General features: G+C 44.9%; 3 protein-coding genes across 3 annotated transcripts in view; 1 reads left to right on the top strand and 2 right to left on the bottom strand.

Annotated features, from left to right (window-relative positions):
* LOC311590337 (speckle-type POZ protein-like) overlaps window positions 1–24700 on the bottom strand; it is a 399822-nt gene that overhangs the window by 257588 nt on the left and 117534 nt on the right. The window lies entirely within an intron of this gene.
* LOC311590209 (speckle-type POZ protein-like) lies at window positions 11105–12181 on the top strand (the record flags this gene model as incomplete). Its single annotated transcript, XM_084769086.1, has 1 exon — window positions 11105–12181. One exon carries the CDS (start codon window positions 11105–11107, stop codon window positions 12179–12181), a length of 1077 nt encoding a protein of 358 aa, XP_084625212.1.
* On the bottom strand, window positions 17735–18844 carry LOC311590208 (speckle-type POZ protein-like; the record flags this gene model as incomplete). Its single annotated transcript, XM_084769085.1, has 1 exon — window positions 17735–18844. The coding sequence occupies one exon, from the start codon at window positions 18842–18844 to the stop codon at window positions 17735–17737; it is 1110 nt and encodes a 369-aa protein (XP_084625211.1).

Below are 24700 nucleotides of genomic sequence, written 5' to 3'. Positions count from 1 at the left end.
ACTAGCAATGAAAGAGTGTTCCGGTTTCTCCACATCCTTATGGGCATGTGCTCTGTCTTGAGTTTTTGGTCTTAGCCATTCTGAAAGTGTAAGATGGAATCCCTGAGAGGTATTGATTGTATTTTCCTGATGGCTATAGATGTTGAGCCTTTCCTTAAGTGCTTCTTAGAAATTATACACTTCTTCCTTGAGAGGTTTCTGTTCAGGTCTGTACCCAATATTTTAATGGGATTATTTGCTTTGTTGGTGTTTAATTTCTTGAGTTCCTTATCTAGACTGCATATTAGCCCTCTGTTGGATGTTGAGTTGGTGAAGATCTTTTCTCAGACAGTAGGCTGTAGTTTTGTTTTTTGGCAGTGGCCTCTGTTTCATAGGAACTTCTCAATTCAATGATGTTCCACTTATTAATTGTTGATCTTAGAGACTGAGCTGTTGGTGTCTCTTCAGGAAGTTGTCTCCTGTGCCAAAGGGTTCAAGGATCCTCCACACTATCTCCTCTAATAGATTTAGTGTTCCTCTTGGACTTGAGTTTTGTGCATTGTAATAAATATGGATCTAGGATGTTCTCATTGAAAATCCCAGATCACTTTATTTTTCCACTAAAGACACAGGAGACATATGCTGTGGTGAAAAACCTGCTAGCTCAGAGAGGCAGAGAAAGCACCCAGCTGACCATCCTGCTCAGCTCACCTCCTGTTGGAAAAGGTCCCAAAATCTCACTAGCTCAGCTGTCTGCCCAGGAAGAAAATACCTAAAAACTCAAGTCCAAAAGCTTCCAAAGGCCAAACACCAAAGGCCAAGGAGCTGAAGAGCTAGAGTGCTAAGTGTCAAAGAGCTCAGCTAAAATCCCCAGATCCTGTTATCCTGAAAGCTATCTTAATTGTTCCTCTACTCAAAGCCCCACCTATGTTTAATCCCTGTCAGCTGCTTTCTTGTTCCACCCATTGACCTAGGGTTAACTTTATTAAATCCTGTGCTTTTATAGTTCACAATCTCAGGGATCACAATGGGATCAAAGGCAGTATAAACAGTTCACAATCTCAAGGACCAAAATGGGATCTCAGACAGGATTTTCTAGTTCACAATCTCAGGGATCACATTGAATCCAGTATCGTGGACCAGATCTGTTTGCATTTTTTCCCCATGTAGACAAGCACTAGACCAGCACCATTCATTGATGGTGCTTTCTTTTTTCTAGTGTATGGTTTGCATTCTTACTCAAAAATTATATGTGTGAGTGTATTTCTGGATCTTTGATTGGATTCCATTGATCGCCCTGTCTGTGTTTATGCCAGTACCATGCACTTTTTATCACTGTTGCTCTATAGTACATCTTGAGATCAGGGACAGCCATCCCTCCAGGAGACGTTTTCATGGTCAGGATTGTCTTAGCTATTCTGGATTTTTATTTTCCCAATGAAGTTGACAGCTGTTTTTTCAGGGGCTATAAAGAATTGTGTTGGCATTTAATGGGATCGGCACTGAATCTGTCGGTGACTGTGGTAAGATGGCCAATGTTTTTTTGTTAATGCTACCTATCCTCAACCATGAATGATCCTTCCACCTTCTCATATCTTCTTCAGTCACTTTCTTCAGAGATTTGAAGTTTTTTTTTCATACAAGACATTTAGTTCCTTTGTTACAGTTACATCAAGATTCTTTGTGGGTTTTGTGGCTATTGTGCAGAGCGTTGTTTCCCTGGCTCTACCCATCAGGAGATCAAAGCAGAAGCTCTGTCTCAGAGCCCAAATTAGGTCAGAGTACAGGAAGTGCTATGGAGGAGTTCAGGATAGAAGGACCCATATGGGACAGGACCTCTATAAAAGACTAACAGAGTCAAGAAGTCTGGGCATATGGTCCCTGCAGATTGCTGTGCACCAAAGAAGGACCATGCATGGAGAAAAGCCAAGCACCCCACTCAGAGGTAGCCTATTGGCATCTCCATCTCAATATGGGGCCCATAATAAGTAGAGCTGGGGCTGTTTCTGCCATGGACTCTTTGGCCTGCACTTAGATGACTTTCCCGTGGCCGGGTGCTTTACCATGCCGCAGAGGAAGAGGATGTAGGCAGACCTGAGGAGACCTGATAGGCTGGGGTCAGTTGGGAGGTGAGAATGGCTTCTCCTCACTGATGACTTGGGTAGGGAAATAGAGGGGCAAAGGTGTTAGAGTGATGTCTGGAGGAAATGAGGGAGGGGGCTACCATTGGGTTATCAAGTGAAAAAAATTTAAATATACATAAATTTTTTAACAGAATATATAAAATGTTCCAAACACTTAAAAAGTTGTGTATTATATGCAAAACTTGTTACCAACTGATCTAATTCAGTACAGAGAAAGAAATGGGATAATGCAAGGGTCACTTCGGGCTTGGACTGTCTTGTCTGAAATTAATACTGAAATCCAAATAAAAAATCCCAGAGGCCCAAGTTTCCAGTCTCAAAGAAAAGGAAACAGAGCAGGGAACAGAAGGTAAAAAAAATCTAAAAAGCATGTATCATTGTATCCTACAGGTTGAAGAGGAAGCAAATCTTGATTCTTTATTTTGAATCCACTTTAGCCTTCCAACTCCCTCAGGCAGCAGAAATGTCAGGGAACCTGGCCGCCGAGAGCTCTGGTGCTACACGGATCAGTGTCCAGAAATTCTCCTACACGTGGACCATCAGCAACTTCTCTTTTTGCATGGGGGGAATGTGGGGAGCCATGGAAAGCCCACCTTTTTCATCAGGAGCCAGTGACAGCCCGAAATGGTGTTTGAGACTCTACCCTGATGGGATTGATGAAGAAAGCCGAGATTACCTGTCAGTTTACCTGCAATCGGGCTGTCCGAAGAGCCCAGTTTGGGCAAGCTTCCGAATTTATATCATAAATGCTCAAGGAGAGAGATCCCAAGATGTGAGGAGCACAGGGATCTTAAAGTTCCTGCCGTGTCAATACAGGGGATTCAAAAAGTTCATCCTTCGAGATTTCCTCTTGTCCCACACCCATTGGCTACTCCCGGACGACAGGCTCACTCTCTTCTGCAAGGTGAGTGTGGTCAGAGACTCCTACACCATCTCCGGACAGGACACCGCATCTTCAATAAAGGTTCCAAGGTGCACATTGACTGCTGACCTAGGGGAGCTGTGGGAGACTTCCCTCTTCACAGACTGCAGCCTGTGGGTAGGTGGTCACGAATTCCGGGCTCACAAGGCCATCTTAGCGGCTCGCTCTCTGGTTTTCAGCGCCATGTTTGAACACGACATGAAGGAGAAGCCAAAGGACCAAATTGAGATGCAGGACATGGAGCCTCAAGTCTTCAAGGAGATGATGGGATTCATTTACACAGGGAAGGCGCCAAACCTCCACAGCTTGGCCCCTGCTGTGCTGGCAGCCGCTGACTGGTATGGCCTGGAGCAATTGAAAGCCATGTGTGAGGACGCCCTCTGCAGGGACCTCTCAGTGGAGAATGCTGTTCACACTCTCTTCCTGGCTGACCTCCACAGTGCACAAGAGCTGAAAATGCAGGCCCTGGATTTCATTACAGTTCATGCTTCCGAGGTCTCTGAGACCTCAGGGTGGAAGGAATTGGTGGAAGCCCATCCCCACTTGCTGGCTGAAGCATTCCAGAACCTGGCTTACTTTCAGTCTTTTCTCTGAGGCCCCTCTCAAAGCCTGGAGTGATCCTAGCACCTGTTTAGTTGCCACCTACACCTGTCGTCTAGCATCGTCAGCCAATGTTGTCAGCAACTTCCAATGAATCTGGGGAAAGAGAGCCTGGTGGCTCAGGATTTCAAACATCGGCAAGAGGTTGGAATGATCTCCAAGTGGACAGCCCTGGGCTCTGCTGTGCTCCACCTAACATCTGCCTTCTTGCTGGAATTTTTTCATTTTGTCCCCTGACTTGAAGACTGAGTCAACTTAGGTGCTTGCAGGAAACACAGCACAGAGAGATGGTTTATAGAAGGTGTGGAGGAACCTCTTTTGATTCCACTGAGCAGAACACATGACCAAGGAGAAAACAAACATTAACATTTACTCAGAAGGGTAGAAAAAGGCAATGACTTTTTTCCCACCATAACTCAGTGTGTGGGGACTGGAGAGATAACTCAGTTGGCAAAAGCTATGGTGGTCTTGAAGAGGACACGTGGACTGTTCCCAGCACACACAGGAGTTTTCATCCATCAGTGACTGGACATCCAGGGGATCTCAGACACTTCCTGGTGTGCATGGGCACATACATCTCTGTAGACAAAGCCTTACAAATGAAATAGAAAATGAATAAAAGTGTTTTAATCAGTTGTAGAGCCCTCTTATTTTTTTATTAATTAGTTAATTAATCTACTTTACACTAGACTGGAACTTCCCCCCTCCTCTCCTCCCTGTCTCTTTCTCTCCCCCCTCCCATGCTTTTGTCTCCCTTCCCTTCCTCTCCTCTTATGCCCCCCTCTCTTTTGTTTCAGGGAAGAGGAGACCTCCAATGGGTATCAACCCAACTTGGCATGTGCATTGGTGGGATCTTCTATTGACACTACACAAGGTGGTCTGTGGTCCTCTTAGGGAAATGGGACCCAAAAGCAGGCAACAGTCAGGGCCAGTCCCCACTCCTCCTGTTAGAGCCCACATGAGGACCAAGCTGTAACTGTTACACATGTGTGCTGGTCTGGTTCTGCTCCACGGATGTTCTCTAGGTGATGGTTCAGTCCCTGTGATTCCCCCATAGTCCCAGGTTTGTTGATTTTGTAGGTTTTCCTTTTGTGTCCTTGACCACTTGACCCTTTCAATCCTTCCTCCCCCTCTTCCATGAGCCGGGTGAGGCTGTGCATGCCTCTAATCCCAGCACTCAGAGGGGGCTGAGGCAGGTGGATCTCTGTGAATTTGAGGCCAGCCTGGTCTACAAACAAGTCCAGGATAACCGAGGCTACACAGAGATACCTTGTCTCAAAAAAAAAAATGATTCTCTGAGCTCTGCCTAATCTTTGGCTGTGGGTCTCTGCATCTCTTCGTCTGGCTACAATATTTTTTTATTTTGAGACAGGGTTTCTCTGTGTAGTCTTGGCTGTCCTGGTCTCACTTTGTAGACCAGGTTGGCCTTGAACTCACAGAGATCCACCTTGCTTCTATCTCCCTGGGTGCTGGGATTAAGGGCGTGCACCTCAGCACCAGGCTCATGGAAAAGAAGAAGGAAGGGCCAAGATGGTCAAGGAAGCCACCACACCCAGCGCAGCTGCAGCTTCTTTATACCACTCCTGGCAACTGTGCAACTGTAATATGGTTACTGCAATGGCTCATAACGGAAACCCCTGATATGCAGGATTTCTGATATTCTACCTCTTTGAAAGGGTCATTAGACGCCCCCACAAAGTGTTGAGAAACATGGATCCATGCCATGTCTGCCAGGAAACCAGGCAGACTGCTGCAGACCTTCCCCATTCTTCACAGACACAGTGCCACAGTGTCATGCCCACCTCTGCAGCAGACCTCCTGTGAGAGTCTCGTTTGCCCACTGTTCCCATCTGCTATGGATACCGCACATCTTCCCTTCTAACTCCCCTCTGCTCTTTCTTTGCCATCTCCACCAGCCCAGGAAAGGCCCCCATGCTAGGCCAAGGGCCACTCTTTCCAGGGTAAGAAGAAGTCCAAAGGCAGATTCATGGACCATCCTTTGCTCCCCCACTTCAAATTTCTCCATTCCTAGTCCCAGCTCTGTAGGAGAAACTCTTCTCTGGTCTTTCTTTCCTGTATGACCCCATTGTCCCCCCCCTCCAATGGGTCACACAGATCTTCTCCCCCAGTCTTCCTTACCCCAACACCCCCCATCATCCCAGCCCCCAACACAGCAGACCTTTACTAGGAACAGGGCAGCAGAGCAGGGCAGGGAAACAGGTGAGGCAACTGAAGGTTCTCATCGCTCCCCCCTTCCGTGCCAATCCTGTCCCCCGGTCTCACCACCATAGCTGTGACAGAACACCATGTGCCGCCTTCCTTCCTCCACCCCATGTCTACATCGCCTGTGGATCCCACAGACAATCCCCTTTGACCCCCCTCTTTTCCAATCATGGCTGTATTCCAGCCACAAACGCAATCGCTCCGTGATAACCCACAGGTCAAACCGGCCAAGAAAGCTGCTTGTCATCTTCCTCTCCCCCAGCCCAGTGTTGTGTTCTCCTGGTGCCCTGGGAAAACCTACTGTTTCCTGAAATAAGACGGAGGAAAGGGACAGAGGTGGGAGGAACTGGAGGAGAAGTGGAAGGGAGGACTGTGGTGAGGCTGCACTGTAAGCATGAACAATAAATAAAGACAAAAAGGAAAAAAATAATTATGCCACCTCACCAACCCCACCCCAAAACACACACACACATACAATTTTTCATAAAGGAAATTGGTCTGAAATTCTCTTTCTTTCTTGGGTCTTCATGTAGTTTGGGTATCAGGGTAACAGTGACCTCATGAACATATGGGCAATGACCCTTCTGTTGCTATTTAGTGGAATTACTTGAGGAGTATTGGTGCTAAATCTTCTTTGCAAGTCTTGGTGAATTCTGTGCTAATATGGTCTGGCCCTGATTCTTTTTGTGTGAGGTAACTTATTTTTTCTTTTTCTTTATTCTTCTCTCAAGCAGTACATCCTGGCCGCAGCCTCCCCTCCCTACGCTCCTCCAGATTCTGCCCCCACTACTTCCCCTCTCCTCAAAAACTACGGTTCCTACTTTTCTTCCAAACAAAGTATGCCTCCCAGGGATATCAACTGACCACAGCATGACAAAATGCACTAAGAGTAGGCTTAACCCATCACACCAGGGCTGGGTGAGGTAACACAGGAGTAGGCAGAGGGTCTCAAGAGCAGCCAGAAGAATCAGAGATGTCCTACTCCCACTGCTAGCAGTCATGTAGAAGGGGATGGTTTGGAATGGTAAGATCTGTGGGACCCTCAGCAGCTGTGAGGAGTGGGGCAGTGAAGTCCCCCACAGGGTGTCTGCTGCAGAGCTCAGGCAGGGGCCAGTCCAGAATCTCAGTGATCCTTGAGAGAAATTTGTATTGCATATGTAAAGGAAGAAAACTCCAATTAGCTTATAGAGTGCTAGGGATGGTGACACAGGGTGGTCCGCTCAGACTCAAGGTATTTTGCTGACAAACAGATCTGGATGGTCTTGAAAGTGTGCATGGCAGTGTTTAGTGTACATGCCAAGTGTAATAGAGTATGTAGATGGCAAAGGGGCAGTTATGACATCATTGATTCAAACATAATAAAAGTACAAATAGACTGCAGCTCAGTGTAGATCAGTTTGACCCTCCAGCAAGAAATTTTTCCAGGGTTTGTGGTCTTTGGGATGGTTTAAGGATGTTTCTAAGAAAATGGAGTTTGCCAGTTTTTATCATGGTCTCTTCAGCGTCAGCCAACCAGGATACTTAGAATATCACACTTATTGCATACATGGGGATGACATAGTTATTCCAAGGATGATTATCTGAGGCAGAGAGGAAAGACCATGAATAAAGGTGCATAGACCCATGAAGGGACCATGAGTCTGCATTGGAAAAAGACAGTGAAGAAGACAGCACATTCAGAGGTCTCTGGCTCTGCTTGTGAGACACCATAGGTGAGCTCTTCCACCTGCCTGCCTGTTGTGACAGTCAGGTCCCTGACAGATGAGTTAAACACTCCTTCCATTTTCAGCTCATGGCAGGGATAATTGTAACACAATCGCAAGAGGAAAGAGTAGCTTGTAGAAATTCACATAATCCCTTCACGTATGGACTTAGCTACAGGAAGAAGATACACATAGAATGGCCCTTCTTGCTAAACCTTGAGTCCATCTGGAGTGAACTCAAACCCCAGAATGGAGGGCCTGCCTGTGAGAAAGATTTTGCTTCAGTTCAAGTAGGCAGATCCATATGGAATCCTGATTTGGAAGTACAAAGACACAAAGTTGATACTAGATCCCAAAACAAGGAGCCACACCCTTTTAATCCAGGTCTTGATCCTGGCAAGCACACCTTTAATTAGGCCACACCTTCCCTGCAAGACTATATAAGGGCATGGAAAAGGGAAGCTTGGGATTTTTGCAACTTGGCCCTTCTTGGCTAGCAGGTGCAGTCCATCACCTGTGTTACAGCCTGCTTCTGCAGGTTTGCAGTGTATACTGAAGACCAGCAGAGACATCGCCTCCTAGACTGAACAGCTGACAGCCCTCTTGGCATCTCTGTGCACAGCCAGCGGTCAGTGGATTAGCTTGACTGCAGCCTGTAAGTCATTCTCCTTAATGCCCTTCATTCCTTCATTCTCTAAGATCTGTTACTCTGAAATTTTCATGATGTCCTCGTTTTTGACAGCTGAAATAGAATTCCATGGTGAATGTGGACCACAGTTTCTCTATGCATTCTTTGGTTGAGGGACATCTGGATTGTCCAATTTCTGGCCATTACCAGTAACATTGTAGAACAAATGTCCTTGTTGTATGGTAGAGCATCTTTGGTGTATATGCCCAGGAGTGGTATGCTTGGGTATTGAGGGAGCGCTGTTCCTAAGTTGCAGAGAAAGTGCCAGAATGATTTCCAAAATGATTGAACCCCTTTGCACTCTCACTAGCAATGAAGGACTGTTCCCCTTTCTCCACATCCTTACGGGCATGTGCTCTGTCTTGAGTTTTTGGTCTTAGCCATTCTGAAGGTGTAAGATGGAATCCCTGAGAGGTATTGATTGTATTTTCCTGATGGCTATGGATGTTGAGCCTTTCGTTAAGTGTGTCTTAGATATTTCATATTTTTTCTTTGAGAGGTTTCTGTATAGCTCTGTACCCAATATTTTAATTGGATTATTTGGTTTGTTGGTGTTCAATTTCTTAAGTTCCTTATATGGACTGCATATTAGCCCTCTGTTGGATGTAGAGTTGGTGAAGATCTTTTCTCAGACAATAGGCTATAGTTTTGTTTTTTGGCAGCGGCCTCTGTTTCATAGGAACTTTTCAATTTAATGATGTCTCACTTATTGATTGTTGATCCTAGCGTCTGGGCTGTTGGTATTTCTTCAGGAAGTTGTCTCCTGTGCCAAAGAGTTCAAGGATCTTCCACACTATCTCTTTTAAGAGATTTGGTGTTCCTCGTTTTATGATAATGTCTTTTGTGCTCTGGCACTTGAGTTTTGTGCTGTAATAACTATGGATCTAGGATGGTTTCAGGGAAATTCCCAGATCACTTTATTTTACCAATAAAGACACAGGAGACAGATGCTGTGGTGAAAAACCTGCTAGCTAAGAGAGGCAGAGAAAGCAGTCAGCTAACCTTCCTGCTCAGCTCACCTCCTGATGGAAAAGGTCCCAAAGTCTCATTAGCTCAGCTGACTGCCCAGGAAGAAAATACCTAGAAACCCAAGCCCAAAACCTTCCAGAGGCCAAGGAGCTCCAGCTCAAATCCCAAGATCCTGTTATCCTGAAAGCTATCTTAATTGTTCCTCTACTCAAAGCCTTGCCTACATTTAATCCCTGTCAGCTGCTTGCTTGCCCCACCCATTGACCTAGGGTTCATTTTATTAAATCCTGTGTTTATATAGTTCACAATGTCAGGGGTCACAATGGGATCAAAGGCAGTATAAACAGTTCACAATCTCAAGGACCAAAATGGGATCTCAGATAGGATTTTCTAGTTCACTATCTCAGGGATCACATTGAATCCAACATCATGGAACATATCTATTTGCTTTTTTGACATGTAGACCAGCACAATTCATTGAAGGTGCTTTCTTTTTTCTATCGTATGGTTTGCCTTCTTCCTCAAAAATTACATGTGTGAGTGTATTTCCAGAACTTTTATTGGATCCCATTGATCAACCTGTCTGTGTTTATGCCAGTACCATGCACTCTTTATCACTGTTGCTCTATAGTACATCTTGAGTTCAGTGACAACCATCCCTCCAGAAGATGTTTTCATGGTCAGGATTGTCTTAGCTATTCTGGATTTTTGATGTCCCAAATGAAGTTGAGAGCTGGTTTTTCAGGAGCTGTAAAGAATTGTGTTGGCATTTAATGGGAACTGCATTAAATCTGTGGGTTGCTGTGGTAAGATGGCCATTGTTTCTTGGTTAATCCTATGCATCCTCAAGCATGGAAGATCTTTCCATCTTCTCATATCTTCTTCAGTCTCTTTCTTCAGAGATTTATGGTTTTTTTTTATACAAGACATTTAGTTCCTTGGTTACAGTTACATCAAGATTCTTTATGGTTTTTGTGGCTATTGTGCAGAGCCTTGTTTCCCTGGCTCTACCCATCAGGAGATCAAAGCAGAAGCTCAGTCTCACAGCCCAACTTAGGGCAGAGTGCAGGGAGTGCTATGGAGGAGTTGGAAATAGAAGGACCCATATGGGACAGGATCTCTATAAATGACTAACAGAGCCAAGAAATCTTGGCCCGTAGTCCCTGCAGATTCCTGTGACCAAAGAAGGACCATGCATGGAGAAAAGCCAGGCACCCCACTCAGAGGTAGCCTATTGGCATCTCCATCTCAATATGGGGCCCATAATAGGTAGAGGTGGGCTGTTCCTGCCATGGACTCTGTTGCCTGCACTTAGGTGACTTTCCTGTGGCTGGGTGCTTTACCATGCTGCAGAGGAAGAGGATGTAGGCAGACCTGAGGAGACCTGATAGGCTGGGGTCAGTTGGTAGGGGAGAAGGGCTCCCCCTCTCTGAGGACTTGGATAGGGAAATTGACAGGCAAAGATGATGCCTGGAGGAAATGAGGGAGAAGGCTACAATTGGGTTATCAAGTGAAAAATATTTAAATATAAATAAATTTTTTAACAGAATGTATAAAAATTTCCCAAACACTTAAAAAGTTGTGTATTATAGGCAGAACTAGTTACCAATTGATCTAATTCAATACAGAGAAAGAAATGGAGTAATGTAAGAGTCACTAGGGGCCCTGACGGTCTTGTCTGAAATTAATATTCAAATCTGGGTAGATAATTACACAGACACACAACTATTTAGTCTCAGCAAGTGGGGAACAGAGTGGAGGTGAGACACTAAAATTCCGAAAAGTTTTTGTTCTTATGTCCTACAGGAAGAAGAGAAACCATATCTTAATTCTTCGCTTTGGATAGAAATTGAACCTCAAACTGTCTCCAGTAGAAATGTCAGGGGACCAGGCAGTCGAGACCGGGGGCTACACACATATTGCTGTACAGGAGATTTCCTACAGGTGGACCATCCACAACTTCTCCTATTGCCTGGAGGGAATTCAGGACCCCGTTTTCAGTGGGACTTTCTCATCAGGAGCCAATGACAACCTGAAATGGTGTTTGAGAGTTCACCCCAAAGGCATTGACATAGAAAGCAAAGATTATGTGTCAGTTTACCTGGTGCTGCTCAGGCGTCTGAAGACCCCAGTTTGGGCAAAGTTCCAGTTTTGTATTATAAATGCGGAAGGAGACAAAACTCTGGGAAAGAGTAGCCCACAAGTCTTCAAGTTCCTTCCTGGCGACAACTGGGGATGCAAAATGTTCATCCTTCAAGATTTCCTTTTGGCCCTGGCAGAAGACCTTCTCCCAGAGAACAACCTCACCCTGCTCTGCAATGTGACCATGGCCCGAGACACCTATAGCATTTCTGAAGAAGACTGGACACCTGCGATAAAGGTTCCAAGGTGCACATTGACTGCTGACCTAGGGACTTCTCGCTTCACAGACTGCAGCCTGTTGGTAGCTGGTCATGAATTGCGGCCTCACAAGGCCATCTTCGGGGCTCGCTCTCCAGTTTTCAGAGCCATGTTTGAACATGACATGAAGGAGAAACAAGAACACCGAATTGAGATCCAGGACATGGAGCCTCAAGTCTTCAAGGAGATGATGGGATTCATTTACATGGGGAAGGCACCAAACCTCCACAGCTTGGCCCCTGATGTGCTGGCAGCTGCTGACAGGTATGGCCTGGAGCAGTTGAAGGCCATGTGTGAGGGCGCCCTCTGCAGGGACCTCTCAGTGGAGAATGCTGCTCACACTCTCTTCCTGGCTGACCTCCACAGTGCACAAGAGCTGAAAATGCAGGCCCTGGGTTTCATTACAGGTCATGCTTCCGAGGTCTCTGAGACCTCATGGTGGAAGGAAATGGGGGAAGCCCATCCCCACTTGCTGGCTGAAGCATTCCAGTCCCTGGCTTCTGCACAGGGTCCTTGGCTGGAGCCCCCTCTCAAACGCCTGAAGAGATCCTAGCTCCTGGTTAGATGTGACCTAGCCCTGTCTTCCTCAAGGGTAGACAGTGCTGTGACCAGTGACCTCCAGGTACACCAAGGCATTGCTGCTGCATTTACAGTGGATCTGGGGAAAGACAGCCTGATGGCTCAGGATTTTAAACATCTGGAAGAAGTTGAAATGATTGCCATGTGGGTAGCCCTGGGCTCTGCTGTGCTCTACCTAACATCTGCCTTCTTCCTGGAATTGTTTCATTTTGTCCACTGACTTGAAGACTGAGGCAACTTAGGTGCTTGCAGGAAACACAATACAGAGAGATGGTTTTAGGAGGTGTCGGGGGACCTGTTTTGATTCCACTGAGCAGAACACATGACCAAGGTGTCGGGTCAAAGGAGAAAACAAACATTAACATCTACTCAAAGGGGTAGCAAAAGACAAAGACTTGTCCCCACCTCCCATAACTCAGTGTGTGGGGACTGGAGAGATAACTCAGGTGGCAAAAGCAATGGTGCTCTTGCAGAGGACACATGGACTGTTCCCTGCACACACAGGGATTTTCATCCATTTGTGACTGGACATCCGGGGATGTGAGACACTTCCTGGTGTGCATGGGCACATACATCTCTGTAGACAGAGCCTTACATATGAAATGTGAACTGAATAAAAATCATGAAATCTCTTGTGGGTTCCTGAAGCGTTTATGTTCAGAGAAGTCAAATTTAGTCCTTCCAGCTCTGCTCTCTTGTGAATGATTGTAGAGTACTATCTACCCTAAGGTTAGAAATACTTGTTCCTGGGACATGCCCCTTGGGCTAGTATGCAGATATAAGAGAGTATATATCATTTGATTCTTTCTGCTTCTGGGTTAACTCGCTCATTATGATCATCTGTAAATCAATCCATTTGTCCACAAATTTGGGGACATCCTTGTTTTTAATTGCTGAGTAGTATTCCATAGTGTAAATGTACCACAGTTTCTTTATCCATTCTTTTACTGAGGGACACTTAGGCTGTTTCCATGATCTGGCTACTATGAATAAGGCTGCTATGAACATGATTGAACAAGGTTTCTTGTTTTGTGCTGGAGCATCTTCTGGGTATATTCCAAGGAGTGGAATAGCTGGGTCTTGAAAGTCTTCACTTACCAAGAAACTGGGACAGAGGGGAAGACATCCTATTGCAATTCTAGATGAGAGAAGCATGGGAAAATGGCAAAGTAGAAGGATCCAGAGGGTCCTAGAAACCTTCGGGAAGAACATTAAGATAGGCAGATTTTGGCCGAGGGTTCCTGCTCAAACTAAGGCACCAGCCAAGGACAATACAGGCCATAAACTTCAAACCAATAACCAGATTTATCCAATGGACAGGACATTCTCCACAGTTGAGTGGAGAGTGGGGTCTGACTTTCACACGTACTCTGGTGCCTCATTTTGTCCATGTCCCCTGGATGGCGAGACCTGTTGGCACTCAGAGGAAAAATAGCAGGCTACCAAGAAGAGACTTGATACCCTATGAGCATATAAAGGGGGATGAAGTCCCCCTCAGTCACAGTCATAGGGTAGGGGAGTAAAAGGAAAATGAGAGGGAGGGAGAAATGGGAGGATACAAGGTATGGGATAACCACCGAGATGTAATATGAATAAATTAATAAAATAAAAGTTTTTTAAAAAAGAGAATGCAGACTGTCCAGATGAGACATGGTAGGCTGGGGTCATATGGCATGAAAGGAGGGCTCCCCTTTTCTAAAGATTCGGGGTGGGTGAAGGGTAAGAAAGGGAGGTAGGGAGAGGGAGACCAGGAGAAGACAAAGGAGTGTGCCACAATCTGGATGTAAAGTGAATAAAAATGAATAAATAAAAAAGACAATCATGGAGAGACCCACCTCCCTATTCTCAGTTTGGAAGCAGAGCATAGAGCAGACACTAAAATTCTGAAAAGGACCTGTAATTGTGTCCTACAAGTTAAAGAGAAATCATATCTAGATTTAAACTTCAAAGTACCACCGATAGAAATGTCAAGGAACCAAGCAGCCAAGAGCTCTGGCCCCAGAGAGATCCCTGTCCAGAAATTTTCCTACACTTGGGCTGTCAGAAACTTTTCTTTTTGCCTGGAGGGATTGCAGGAAGCCATTTGAAGTGGGACTTTCTCACCGGGAGCCACTCATGAACTGATACCTTGTTTGAGAGGACATCCCCAATGGGATTGATGAAAAAAGCAAAGACTGCCCATCAGTCTACCTCGTGTGACTCGGATGTCCTAAGGGCCCAGCTTGAGTGTAGTTCCACTTTTGGATCACATGTCCCTAAGCAGAGAAATGCCCAGGACTGAGAAGCAGAACTGTCTTTAGGTTCCTGCAGGGCAACACCTAAGATTTCAAAATGTCCATCCAAAGATATCTCCTCTTGTCCAAGGCAGATCGCCTTCTCCCTGAGGACCACCTCACCCTCCTATGCGTGGTGGATATGGCTCAAGACTCCCACAGCATTTCTGGAGAGAACATGACATCTACAACCAAGGTTCCAAGGTGCACATTGACAGATGACCTAGGGGAGCTGTGGGAGACTTCCTGCTTCACACACTACAGACTGTTGGTAAATGGCCACGAATTCATGTCTCACAAGGCCATCTTAGCCACCTGTGTTCCTCACAGAGTCCTCTCCTGGAGACTCCTCTCAAGCACCTGAAGCAATCTCAGCACCTCCTTAGCTGTGACCTATATCTTTCTTCTAGAAGCAACCACTAGTGTTGTTACCAGTGACTTCCAGGTAGACCCGAGCATTGCCGCTGCATTTCCAGTGAGTCTGGGGAAAGTCTGCCTGGTGGCTCTGGATTTCAAACATCTGGAAGAAATTGGAATGATCTCCAAGTGGGCAGCCCTGGAGCCTGGTGTGTTCTACCTAACATGTGCCTTCTTGCTGAAATTGTTTCATTTTTGTCTCATAGGTTGGAAATTGAGAGTCAACTTAGGGGCTTCCAACAAACACAGCACAACCGGGTTCTTTGGGGAAACCTGTCATGATTGGACCGAGCAGAACCCCTGAGCAGGGGCTCAGAGCTTCTGCTTCAGCTGTGATGGAATATTCTAGGACTACAATGATAGGCTAGCTGGGCTATAGTGCGGACACAAAGCCCTGGCTGTTCTGTAATGTGTTGTGGAGTGTGTGTGTGTGTGTGTGTGTGTGTGTGTGTGTGTGTGTGTGTCTGTGTCTGTGTGTTTGTTTGTTTTGTGTGTCTGTGTGTGTCTGTGTACTTGGACCAAATAAATCCAGCCATCATTTTTTCTAGAACATCAAGTAGATTCTTTAGATGAAAGAGTTCTGCAGAACATGCGGGCTTTACACTTGCTGTTCCTCAAGGAGGATGGACTAACAATGCCTTAGGGCAACAAAGCTGTCTCTATGCCAGTCATTAAGATGTAATTAGAAACCCCTTTGTAAAAGTTAAAATCAACCTCCTTAGGAAGGAACACAAAAGACAAGAATCAAACAGCTGGTGTGAAGGATTGTTCAGTCGGTCTCCCTGGTTGACATCTTTAGTTCCCACTGTCACTTTTTTTGTATATCCTACTGTAACCTTCATCTGTGCACCTTGTCTCATAAATGCTTTTATGTCTTTTATACAAAAAAGATTTTCTGCTGTTAACTCGAAGCTGCTGCTCTGAAGAGGTCCAGGGTCAGGTCTCTGGGGCTGGATGCAGATGCCCTTCCAGTTCACTTTATCTCTTGGGTGGTCAGAGCTGATGGCTCAGGCAACTGATCAGGATTGAAAGAGGGAAGAAGAAAAGGAGCCCAAGGTTTCTTCTCTAAGGACTGGCTGTACTGCGACTGAGGAGGAGATTTTAAGCTGACCACAGTTTTCCTATGGCTGGGCTATAAAAGTGGCTTCTGGCTAGAGACATCAGGAGGGTCATAAAAGGAGGCTCTTTGATCTATAGATAGGCCTCCCGGTGGAGATCTCCAGTTAGCTAATGTAAATTTGGGCTTATTAGCCATAGAGAGCTAATGCCCTGAGTCGGCTAACTTATTTGTAAATATACAGGGAAATAAGAAATAAGAAAGAGATAGAAAACAAACCACTTACACACACACTTTCAAGAGAAAACGTGGATGAAGTCAGGCATCTTAACTTCAACTGAAGTTAAGCCTCCCAATTTTAGCACCGTTTATTGTAGATAACCATACTTATATGTCCGAGAAAAGGGTTTTACCTCATAGTCGAAGAAAGGCAATTAATCATGAAAACAGATGAATTCTAAAATACAACAGGTTACATGTTTTGAATCTAAACATTTCTTATCTAAGTATTTATATCATAAGGTCACAGTGAGTTCAGAGTGACAAGGCCTGAAGGTTACAACAATGTACGACTCACCAATTAGTGCTGACCTAACTATACATTATCCAGCTATCTCTTAGTTCATACTGAGTTCAGGACAATAATTTTTTCTTTCTTTCATTCTAAGAAACAGAATAAATTCAGACATCTCTAGGTAGCTTCATTCCTACTTAGGTTAATGGAAAGTTTAAACAAACGCCTCTACTTATGGTGAAATACCAGGATTCAAGGTGCCATCTGGAGTGGAGGCTTATCTGCAGCCACAAACCCGCTACAAGGATATCCTTAGTGAGGCATCGGGAGGTCCACAAAAGTATTTATCATACCCATAAACTAACTTTACCATTTAAAACTATTTGAATCAAATAGGTTCATAACAGTTTGGACCTATATTTGTCTCCCCTAAAAAAAACGTGGGGCTCGAGATGGAGCAGAGATGGAGGGACTGGCCATCCATTGACGTCTAACCTGAGACCCATCCCATAAGGGACACCCAACCCCTGGCACTATTAATAAAACTATGCTAGGATTGCAGACAAGAGTCTAATACAGTCATTCACAGCAGAGCAGAGCTGGATGGACTAAACGTGGTGTCGCTGAACATAAACACGATGGAAAACCACAAGAGATTTCATCATTTTTATTCAGTTCACATTACATTGTAAGGCTCTGCCTACAGAGATGTATGTGCCCATGCACTCCAGAAAGTGTCTCAGATCCCCTGGATGTCCAGTCACAGATGGATGAAAACTCCTGTGTGTGCTGGGAACAGTCCAGGTTGATTTGCCAACTGAGTTATGTCCCCAGTCCCCACAAACTAGTTATGGGGGAGGGGGGGAGGTTGCTTTCTCTTTTTCTACCCTTAAGATTAAATGTAAATACTTGTTTTCTCCTCTGATCTGATCCTTTGGTCATGTGTTTTTCTCAGTTGAAAGAAATAAGTTCCCTCTCCCCAAAATATCATTTTGGGGCTTTAGTTGCAAGCACCTACTCTGACTCTCAGTCTCCAATTCAGGCGACAAACACGAAAAAAGTACAGCAAGGAGGCAGATGTTAGGTAGACCACACCTGACTCCAGGATTGCCAACATGGCAACCACTCCAACTTCTTCCAGATGTTTGAAATCCTGAGCCATCAGGCTGTCTTTCCCCAGATCCACTGTAAATGCAGCAGCAATGCCTTGGTGTACCTGGAGGTCACTGGTCACAGCACGGTGGTCTGACCTTGTGGAAGACAAGGTTAGTCACAACTATCCAGGTGCAAGGATTGCTTCAGGCGTTTGAGAGGGGGCTCCAGCCAGGGACCCTGTGCAGAAGCCAGGGACTGGAATGCTTCAGCCAGCAAGTGGGGATGGGCTTCCACCATTTCCTTCCACCATGAGGTCTCAGAGACCTCGGAAGCATGACTTGTAATGAAATCCAGGGTCTCCATTTTCAGCTGTTGTGCACTGTGCAGGTCAGCCAGGAAGAGAGTGTGAGCAGCATTGTCCACTGAGAGGTCCCTGCAGAGGGCGTCCTCACACATGGCTTTCAACTGCTCCAGGCCAAACCTGTCAGCAGCTGCCAGCACAGCAGGGGCCAAGCTGTGGAGGTTTGGGGCCTTCCCTGTGTAAATGAATCCCATCATCTCCTTGAAGACTTGAGGCTCCATGTCCTGGATCTCAACTCGGTCCTTTGGCTTCTCTTTCATGTTGTGTTCAAACATTATGCTGAACACTGGAGAGCGAGCGGCTAAGATGGCCTTGTGAGCCTGGAATTCGTGACCACCTGCCAACAGGCTGCAGTCTGTGAAGTGGGAAGTCTCCCACAGCTCCCCTAGGTCATCTGTAAATGTGCACCTTGGAACCTTTATCGCAGGTGTGGAGTCCTCTTCAGAAATGCTATAGGTGTCTTGGACCATGGTCACCTTGCAGAGCAGGGTTAGGTGGTCCTCAGGGAGAAGGCGTTCTGCCGCGGACAAGAGGAAATCTTGAAGGATGAACATTTTGAATCCCCAGTCCATACCAGGAAGGAACTTAAAGACTCGTGGGCTCCTCAGTCCTAGAGTTTTGTCTCCTTCCGCATTTATAATCCAAACTTGGAACTTTGCCCAAACTGGGGTCTTCGGACTCCTGAGCAACACCAGGTAAACTGACAGGTAATCTTTGCTTTCTATGTCAATGCCTTTGGGGTGAACTCTCAAGCACCATTTCTGGTTGTCATTGGCTCCTGATGAGAAAGTCCCACTGAAAATGGGGTCCCGCATCCCCTCCAGGCAAAAGGAGAAGTTGATGATGGTCCACCTGTAGGAAATCTTCTGCACAGTGATATGTGTGGAGCCCCGGGTCTTGCCTGCACGGTCCCCTGACATTTCTAATGGAAGCAGTTTGAAGTTTAACTTCGATCCAAAATGAAGAATCAAGATATGGTTTCTCTTCTTCCTGTAGGACATAAGAACAAATACTTTTCAGAAGTTTAGTGTCAGTATAAATTTCACAGAAGACAGTCCAGGCCCTAGTGACTCTTACATCACTCCATATCTTTCTCTATATTGAATTAGATCAGTTGGTAACTAGTTTTGCCTACTGTACACAACTTTTAAAGTGTTTGAAACATTTTATACATTTTTTTAAAATTTAAGTATATTTAATTTTTTTTCATTTGACATCCCAATTGTAGCCCCCTCTCTCATTTTTTCCAGGCCCCAACCTAATGCCCTTGCCCCTCAATGTTCCTACCCAAGTCCTCAGAGACGGGAAAGCCTTTCTCCCATACCAACTGACCCCAGGCTATCAGGTCTCCTCAGGTCTGCCTATATCCTCTTCCTCTCTGGCATGGTAAAGCACACGGCCCCGGGAAAGTCATGCAACTGCAGCCAACAGAGTCCATGGCAGGAACAGTCCCTGCTCTAATTATTATGGGCCAGATAGTGAGATGGAGATGCCAATAGGCTACCTCTGAATGGGGTGTCTGGCTTTTCCCCATGCATGCCCTTCTTTGGTGCACAGGAGTCTGCAGGGACCATGGGCCGAGACTTCTTGGCTCTGTTAGTCTTTTATAGAGATCCTGTCCCATATGGGTCCTTCTATCCCCAACTCCTCCATAGCACTCCCTGCACTCTGCCCTAAGTTGGGCTGTGAGACTGAGCTTCTGCTTTGATCTCCTGATGGGTAGAGCCAGGGAAACAACGCTCTGCACAATAGCCACAAAAACCATAAAGAATCTTGATGTAACTGTAACCAAGGAACTAAATGTCTTGTATAAAAAAAAACCATAAATCTCTGAAGAAAGAGACTGAAGAAGATATGAGAAGATGGAAAGATCTTCCATGCTTGAGGATGCATAGGATTAACCAAGAAACAATGGCCATCTTACCACAGCAACCCACAGATTTAATGCAGTTCCCATTAAATGCCAACACAATTCTTTACAGCTCCTGAAAAACCAGCTCTCAACTTCATTTGGGACAACAACAATCCAGAATAGCTAAGATAATCCTGAACATGAAAACATCTTCTGGAGGGACGGTGGTCCCTGAACTCAAGATGTACTATAGAGCAACAGTCATAAAAAGTGCACGGTACTGGCATAAACACAGACAGGGGGATCATTGGAATCCAATAAAAGATCTAGAAATACACTCACACATATAATTTTTGAGGAAGAAGGCAAACCATACAATAGAAAACAGAAAGCACCTTCAATGAATTGTGCTGCTCTAGTGCATGTCTACATGTCAAAAAAGCAAACAAATATGTTCCATGATGTTGGATCAATGTGATCCCTGAGATGGTGAACTAGAAAATCTTGTCTGAGATCCCATTTGGGTCCTTGAGATTGTGAACTGTTTATACTGCCTCTGATCCCATTGTGACCCCTGAGATTGTGAACTATAAAAACACAGGATTTAATACAGTTAACCCTAGGTCAATGGGTGGAGAAAGCAAGCAGCTGACGGGGATTAAATGTAGGCGAGGTTTTGAGTAGAGGAAAAATTAAGATAGCTTTCAGGATAACAGGATCTTGGGATTTTAGCTGGAGCTCCTTGGACTTTGGTGCTTGGCCTTTGGAAGCTTTTGGACTTGGGTTTTTAGGTATTTTCTTCCTGGGCAGTCAGCTGAGCTAATGAGACTTTGGGACCTTTTCCATCAGGAGGTGAGCTGAGCAGGAAGGTTAGCTGACTGCTTTCTCTGCCTCTCTGAGCTAGCAGGTTTTTCACCACAGCATCTGTCTCCTGTGTCTTTATTGGTAAAATAAAGTGATCTGGGAATTTCACTGAATCCATCCTAGATCCATAGTTATTACAGCGCAAACCTCAAGTGCCAGAGCATAAAAGACATTATCATAAAATGAGGAACACCAAATCTCTTAAAAGAGATAGTGTGGAAGATCCTTGAACTCTTTGGCACAGGAGACAACTTCCTGAAGAAATACCAACTGCCCAGACTCTAAGGTCAACACTTAATAAGTGAGACATCATTAAATTGAAAAGTTCCTATGAGACAGAGGCCACTGCCATAAAACAAAACTATAGCCTACTGTCTGAGAAAAGATCTTCACCAACTCTACATCCAACAGAGGGCTAATATGCAGTCCATATAAGCAACTGAAGAAATTGAACACCAACAAAGCAAATAATCCCATTAAAATATTGGGTACACAGCTGAACAGCAACCTCTCAAGGAAAAAATATGAAATTTCTAAGAAACACTTAACGAAAGGCTCAACATCCATAGCAATCAGGAAAATACAATCAATACCTCTCTGGGATTCCATCTTACACCTTCAGAATGGCTAAGACCCAAAACTCAAGACAGAGCACATGCTGCCAAGGATGTGGAGAAAGGGGAACTCTCCTTCATTGCTAGTGAGAGTACAAGCGGGTAAAACCATTTTTGAAATCATTCTGGCACTTTCTATGAAACTTGGGAACAGCACTCCCTCAATACCCAAGCATACCACTCCTGGGCATATATACCAAAGATGCTCTACCATACACCAAGGACATTTGTTCTACAGTGTTATTTGTAATGGCCAGAAATTGGACAATCCAGATATCCCTCAACCAAAGAATGCAGAGAGAAACTGTGGTCCACATTCACCATGGAATTCTATTGCAGCTATTAAAATCAAGGACATCAGGAAAATTTCAGAGTAACAGAACTTAGAGAATGAAGGAAGCTAGATCAAGGGCATTGAGGAGAATGACTTACAGGCTGCAGTCAAGCTAATCCACTGACCGCTGGCTGTGCACAGAGATGCCAATAGGCCTGTTAGCTGTTCAGTCCAAGAGGTGATGTCTCTGCTGGTCTTCAGTATATACTGCAATTCTGTAGACGCAGGCTGTAACGCCGGTGATGGACTGCACTTCCTATCCAAGAAGGGCCAAGAGGCAAAAATCCCAAGCTTCCCTCTTCCATGCCCTTATATAGTCTTGCAGGGAAGGTGTGGCCTAATTAAAGGTGTGGTTGCCAGGATCAAGACCTGGGTTAAAGGGGTGTGTCTCCTTGTTTTGAGATCTAGTGTCAACTTTGTGTCTTTGGACCTCCAAATGAGGATTCCATATGGATCTGCCTACTTGAACTGAAGCCAAATCTTTCTCACAGGCAGGCCCTCCATTCTGGGGTTTGAGTTCATTCCAAATGGATTCAAGGTTTAGCAAGAAGGGTCATCCCATGTGTATCTTCTTCCTGTAGCTAAGTCCATATGTGAAGGGATTGTTTGAATTTCTACACAGCTACTCTTTCCTCTTGTGATTGTGTCATAATTATCCCTGCCATGAGTGTGAAAATGGAAGGAGAGTTTTACTCATCGGTCAGGGGTCGGACTGTCACAACAGGCGGGCGGGTGGAAGATCTCACATATGGTGTCTCACAAGCAGAGCCAGAGACCTCTGAATGTGCTGTCTTCTTCACTGTCTTTTTCCAATGCAGACTCATGGTCCCTGCATGGGTCTATGCACCTTTATTCATGGTGTTTCCTCTCTGCCTCAGATAATCATCCTTGGAATAACTATGTCATCCCCATGTATGCAATAATTGTGATATTCTAAGTATCCTGGTTGGCTGAGACTCAAGAGACCATGATAAAAACTGTCAGATTCCATTTTGTTAGAAACATCCTTAAACCATCCCAAAGACCACAAACCCTGGAAAAATTCCTTGCTGGAGGGTCAAACTGATCTACACTGAGCTGCAGTCTATTTGTACTTTTATTATGTTTGATTCAATGATGTCATAACTGCCCCTTTGCCATCTACATACTGGATGACACTTTGCATGTGCACTAAACACTGCCATGCACACTTTCAAGACCATCCAGATCTGTTTGTCAGCAAAATCACTTGAGTCTGAGCTGACCACCATGGTTTACCATCCTCAGCACTCTCTAAGCTCATTGTGGTTTTCTTCCTTTACATATGCAATACAAATTTGCCTCAAGGATCATTGAGATCCTGGACTGGCCCCCTGCGTGAGATCTGCAGCAGACACCCTGTGGGGGACTTCACTGCCCCACTCCTCACAGCTGCTGAGGGTCCCACAGATCTTACCATTCCAAACCATCCCCTTCTGCATGACTGCTAGCAGTGGGAGTAGGACTTCTCTGATTCTTCTGGCTGCTCCTGAGACCCTCTGCCTACTCCTGTGTTACCTCACCCAGCCCTGGCGTGATGGGTTATGCCTAGTCTTAGTGCATTTTGTCATGCTGCAGTCAGTTGGTGTCCCTGGGAGGCATACTTTGTTTGGAAGAAAAGTAGGAACAGTAGGTTTAGAGGAGAGGGGAAGTAGAAGGGGCAGAATCTGGAGAATCGTAGGGAGGGGAGGCTGCAGTCGGGGTGTACTGCTTGAGAGAAGAATAACGAAAAAGAAAAAGTAAGTTACCTCACACAAAAAGAACCACGCCAGACTGCTTTAGCACAGAATTCGCCAAGACTTCCAAAGAACAGGTAGCACCAATACTCCTCAAATAATTCCACTAAATAGCAACAGAAGGGCCATTGCCCAATCTGTTCATGACACCATTGTTACCCTCATTCCCAAACTACATAAAGACCCAACAAAGAAAGAGAATTACAGACCAATTTCCTTTATGAAAAATTATTCAGAAGTACTCAATAAAATACTCAAAATCCAAACCCTAAATTACATCAAAGCTCATCCACCATGTTCACTTAGGCCTCATGGCAATGATGCAAGATGGTTCAACATGCAAAAATCAGGACATTGATTCTACTGTATAACCAAATTGAAAGATGAAAGCACAATCACCTCATTCGATGTAGAAAAGGCCTTTGGCAAAATCCAACACCATTCATGAGAAACATCCTGGAGATATTAGAGACACATCAACTGAGCATAATAAAGGCAGGATCCAGCAAGCCCACAGCCAGCATCAACCTATGTGGGGAGACACTCAAACCAACTCCACTAAAATCAGGAATAAGACAAGGTTGTCGACTCTCACTCTCCCCATAGAATATAGTTCTTGATGTCTTCTTCAAAAGAGCAATGAGACAACTGAAGGAGATAAAGGGCACACAGATTGGAAAGAAGAAGTCAAAATATTCTTCTTTGCAGATGATATGACGGTAGATCTGGGAACCTAAAAATTCCACCTGGGATCTTCTATAGCTAATAATCAGTTTCATCAAGTACCTGGATACCGAAGTACTCACAAAAGTCAGCAGAGCTCCCATATATAAATGATAAACAAAATTAGAAAGAAATCCAGAAACCCACCTTTCACAATACTCTCAAGGAATATAAATATCTTGAGCTAACTTTAGCCAAGCAATCAAAGGACTTATAAGACAAAAATTCAAGTCTTTGAAGAAAGAAGTTGAAGAAGATATAAGAAGATGGAAATATCCCCAATGCTCACAGATCAGGAGGATTAACATAGTAAAAATGACCACCTTACTAAAAACAATCTACACACTGGATGCAATCCCCACCAAAATGGCACCACAACTCTTCACAGATCTTCAAAGACAGTTCTCAATTTCATATGGAAACCCAACAAAACACAACAACAAAAATGATAGCTAAAACAATCCTGAGCAATAAAACAACTGCGGGATTTCTCCTCATATCTGATTTCAAGTTGTCTTATAGGGTTACAGTAATGAAAACTGTATGGTATTGGCCTAAAGCAGACATATTGATCAATGGAATGGAATTGAAGACTGAGACATAAACCTAAATATGTATCTATGGACACCTGATTT

The sequence above is a fragment of the Acomys minous genome (assembly GCF_964271855.1).
Source record: "Acomys minous genome assembly, chromosome: 19".
NCBI classification, from domain to species: Eukaryota; Metazoa; Chordata; class Mammalia; order Rodentia; family Muridae; genus Acomys; species Acomys minous.
The sequence above is the reverse complement of the archived record's forward strand: the minus strand, read 5'-3'. Positions and strand labels throughout refer to the sequence as shown.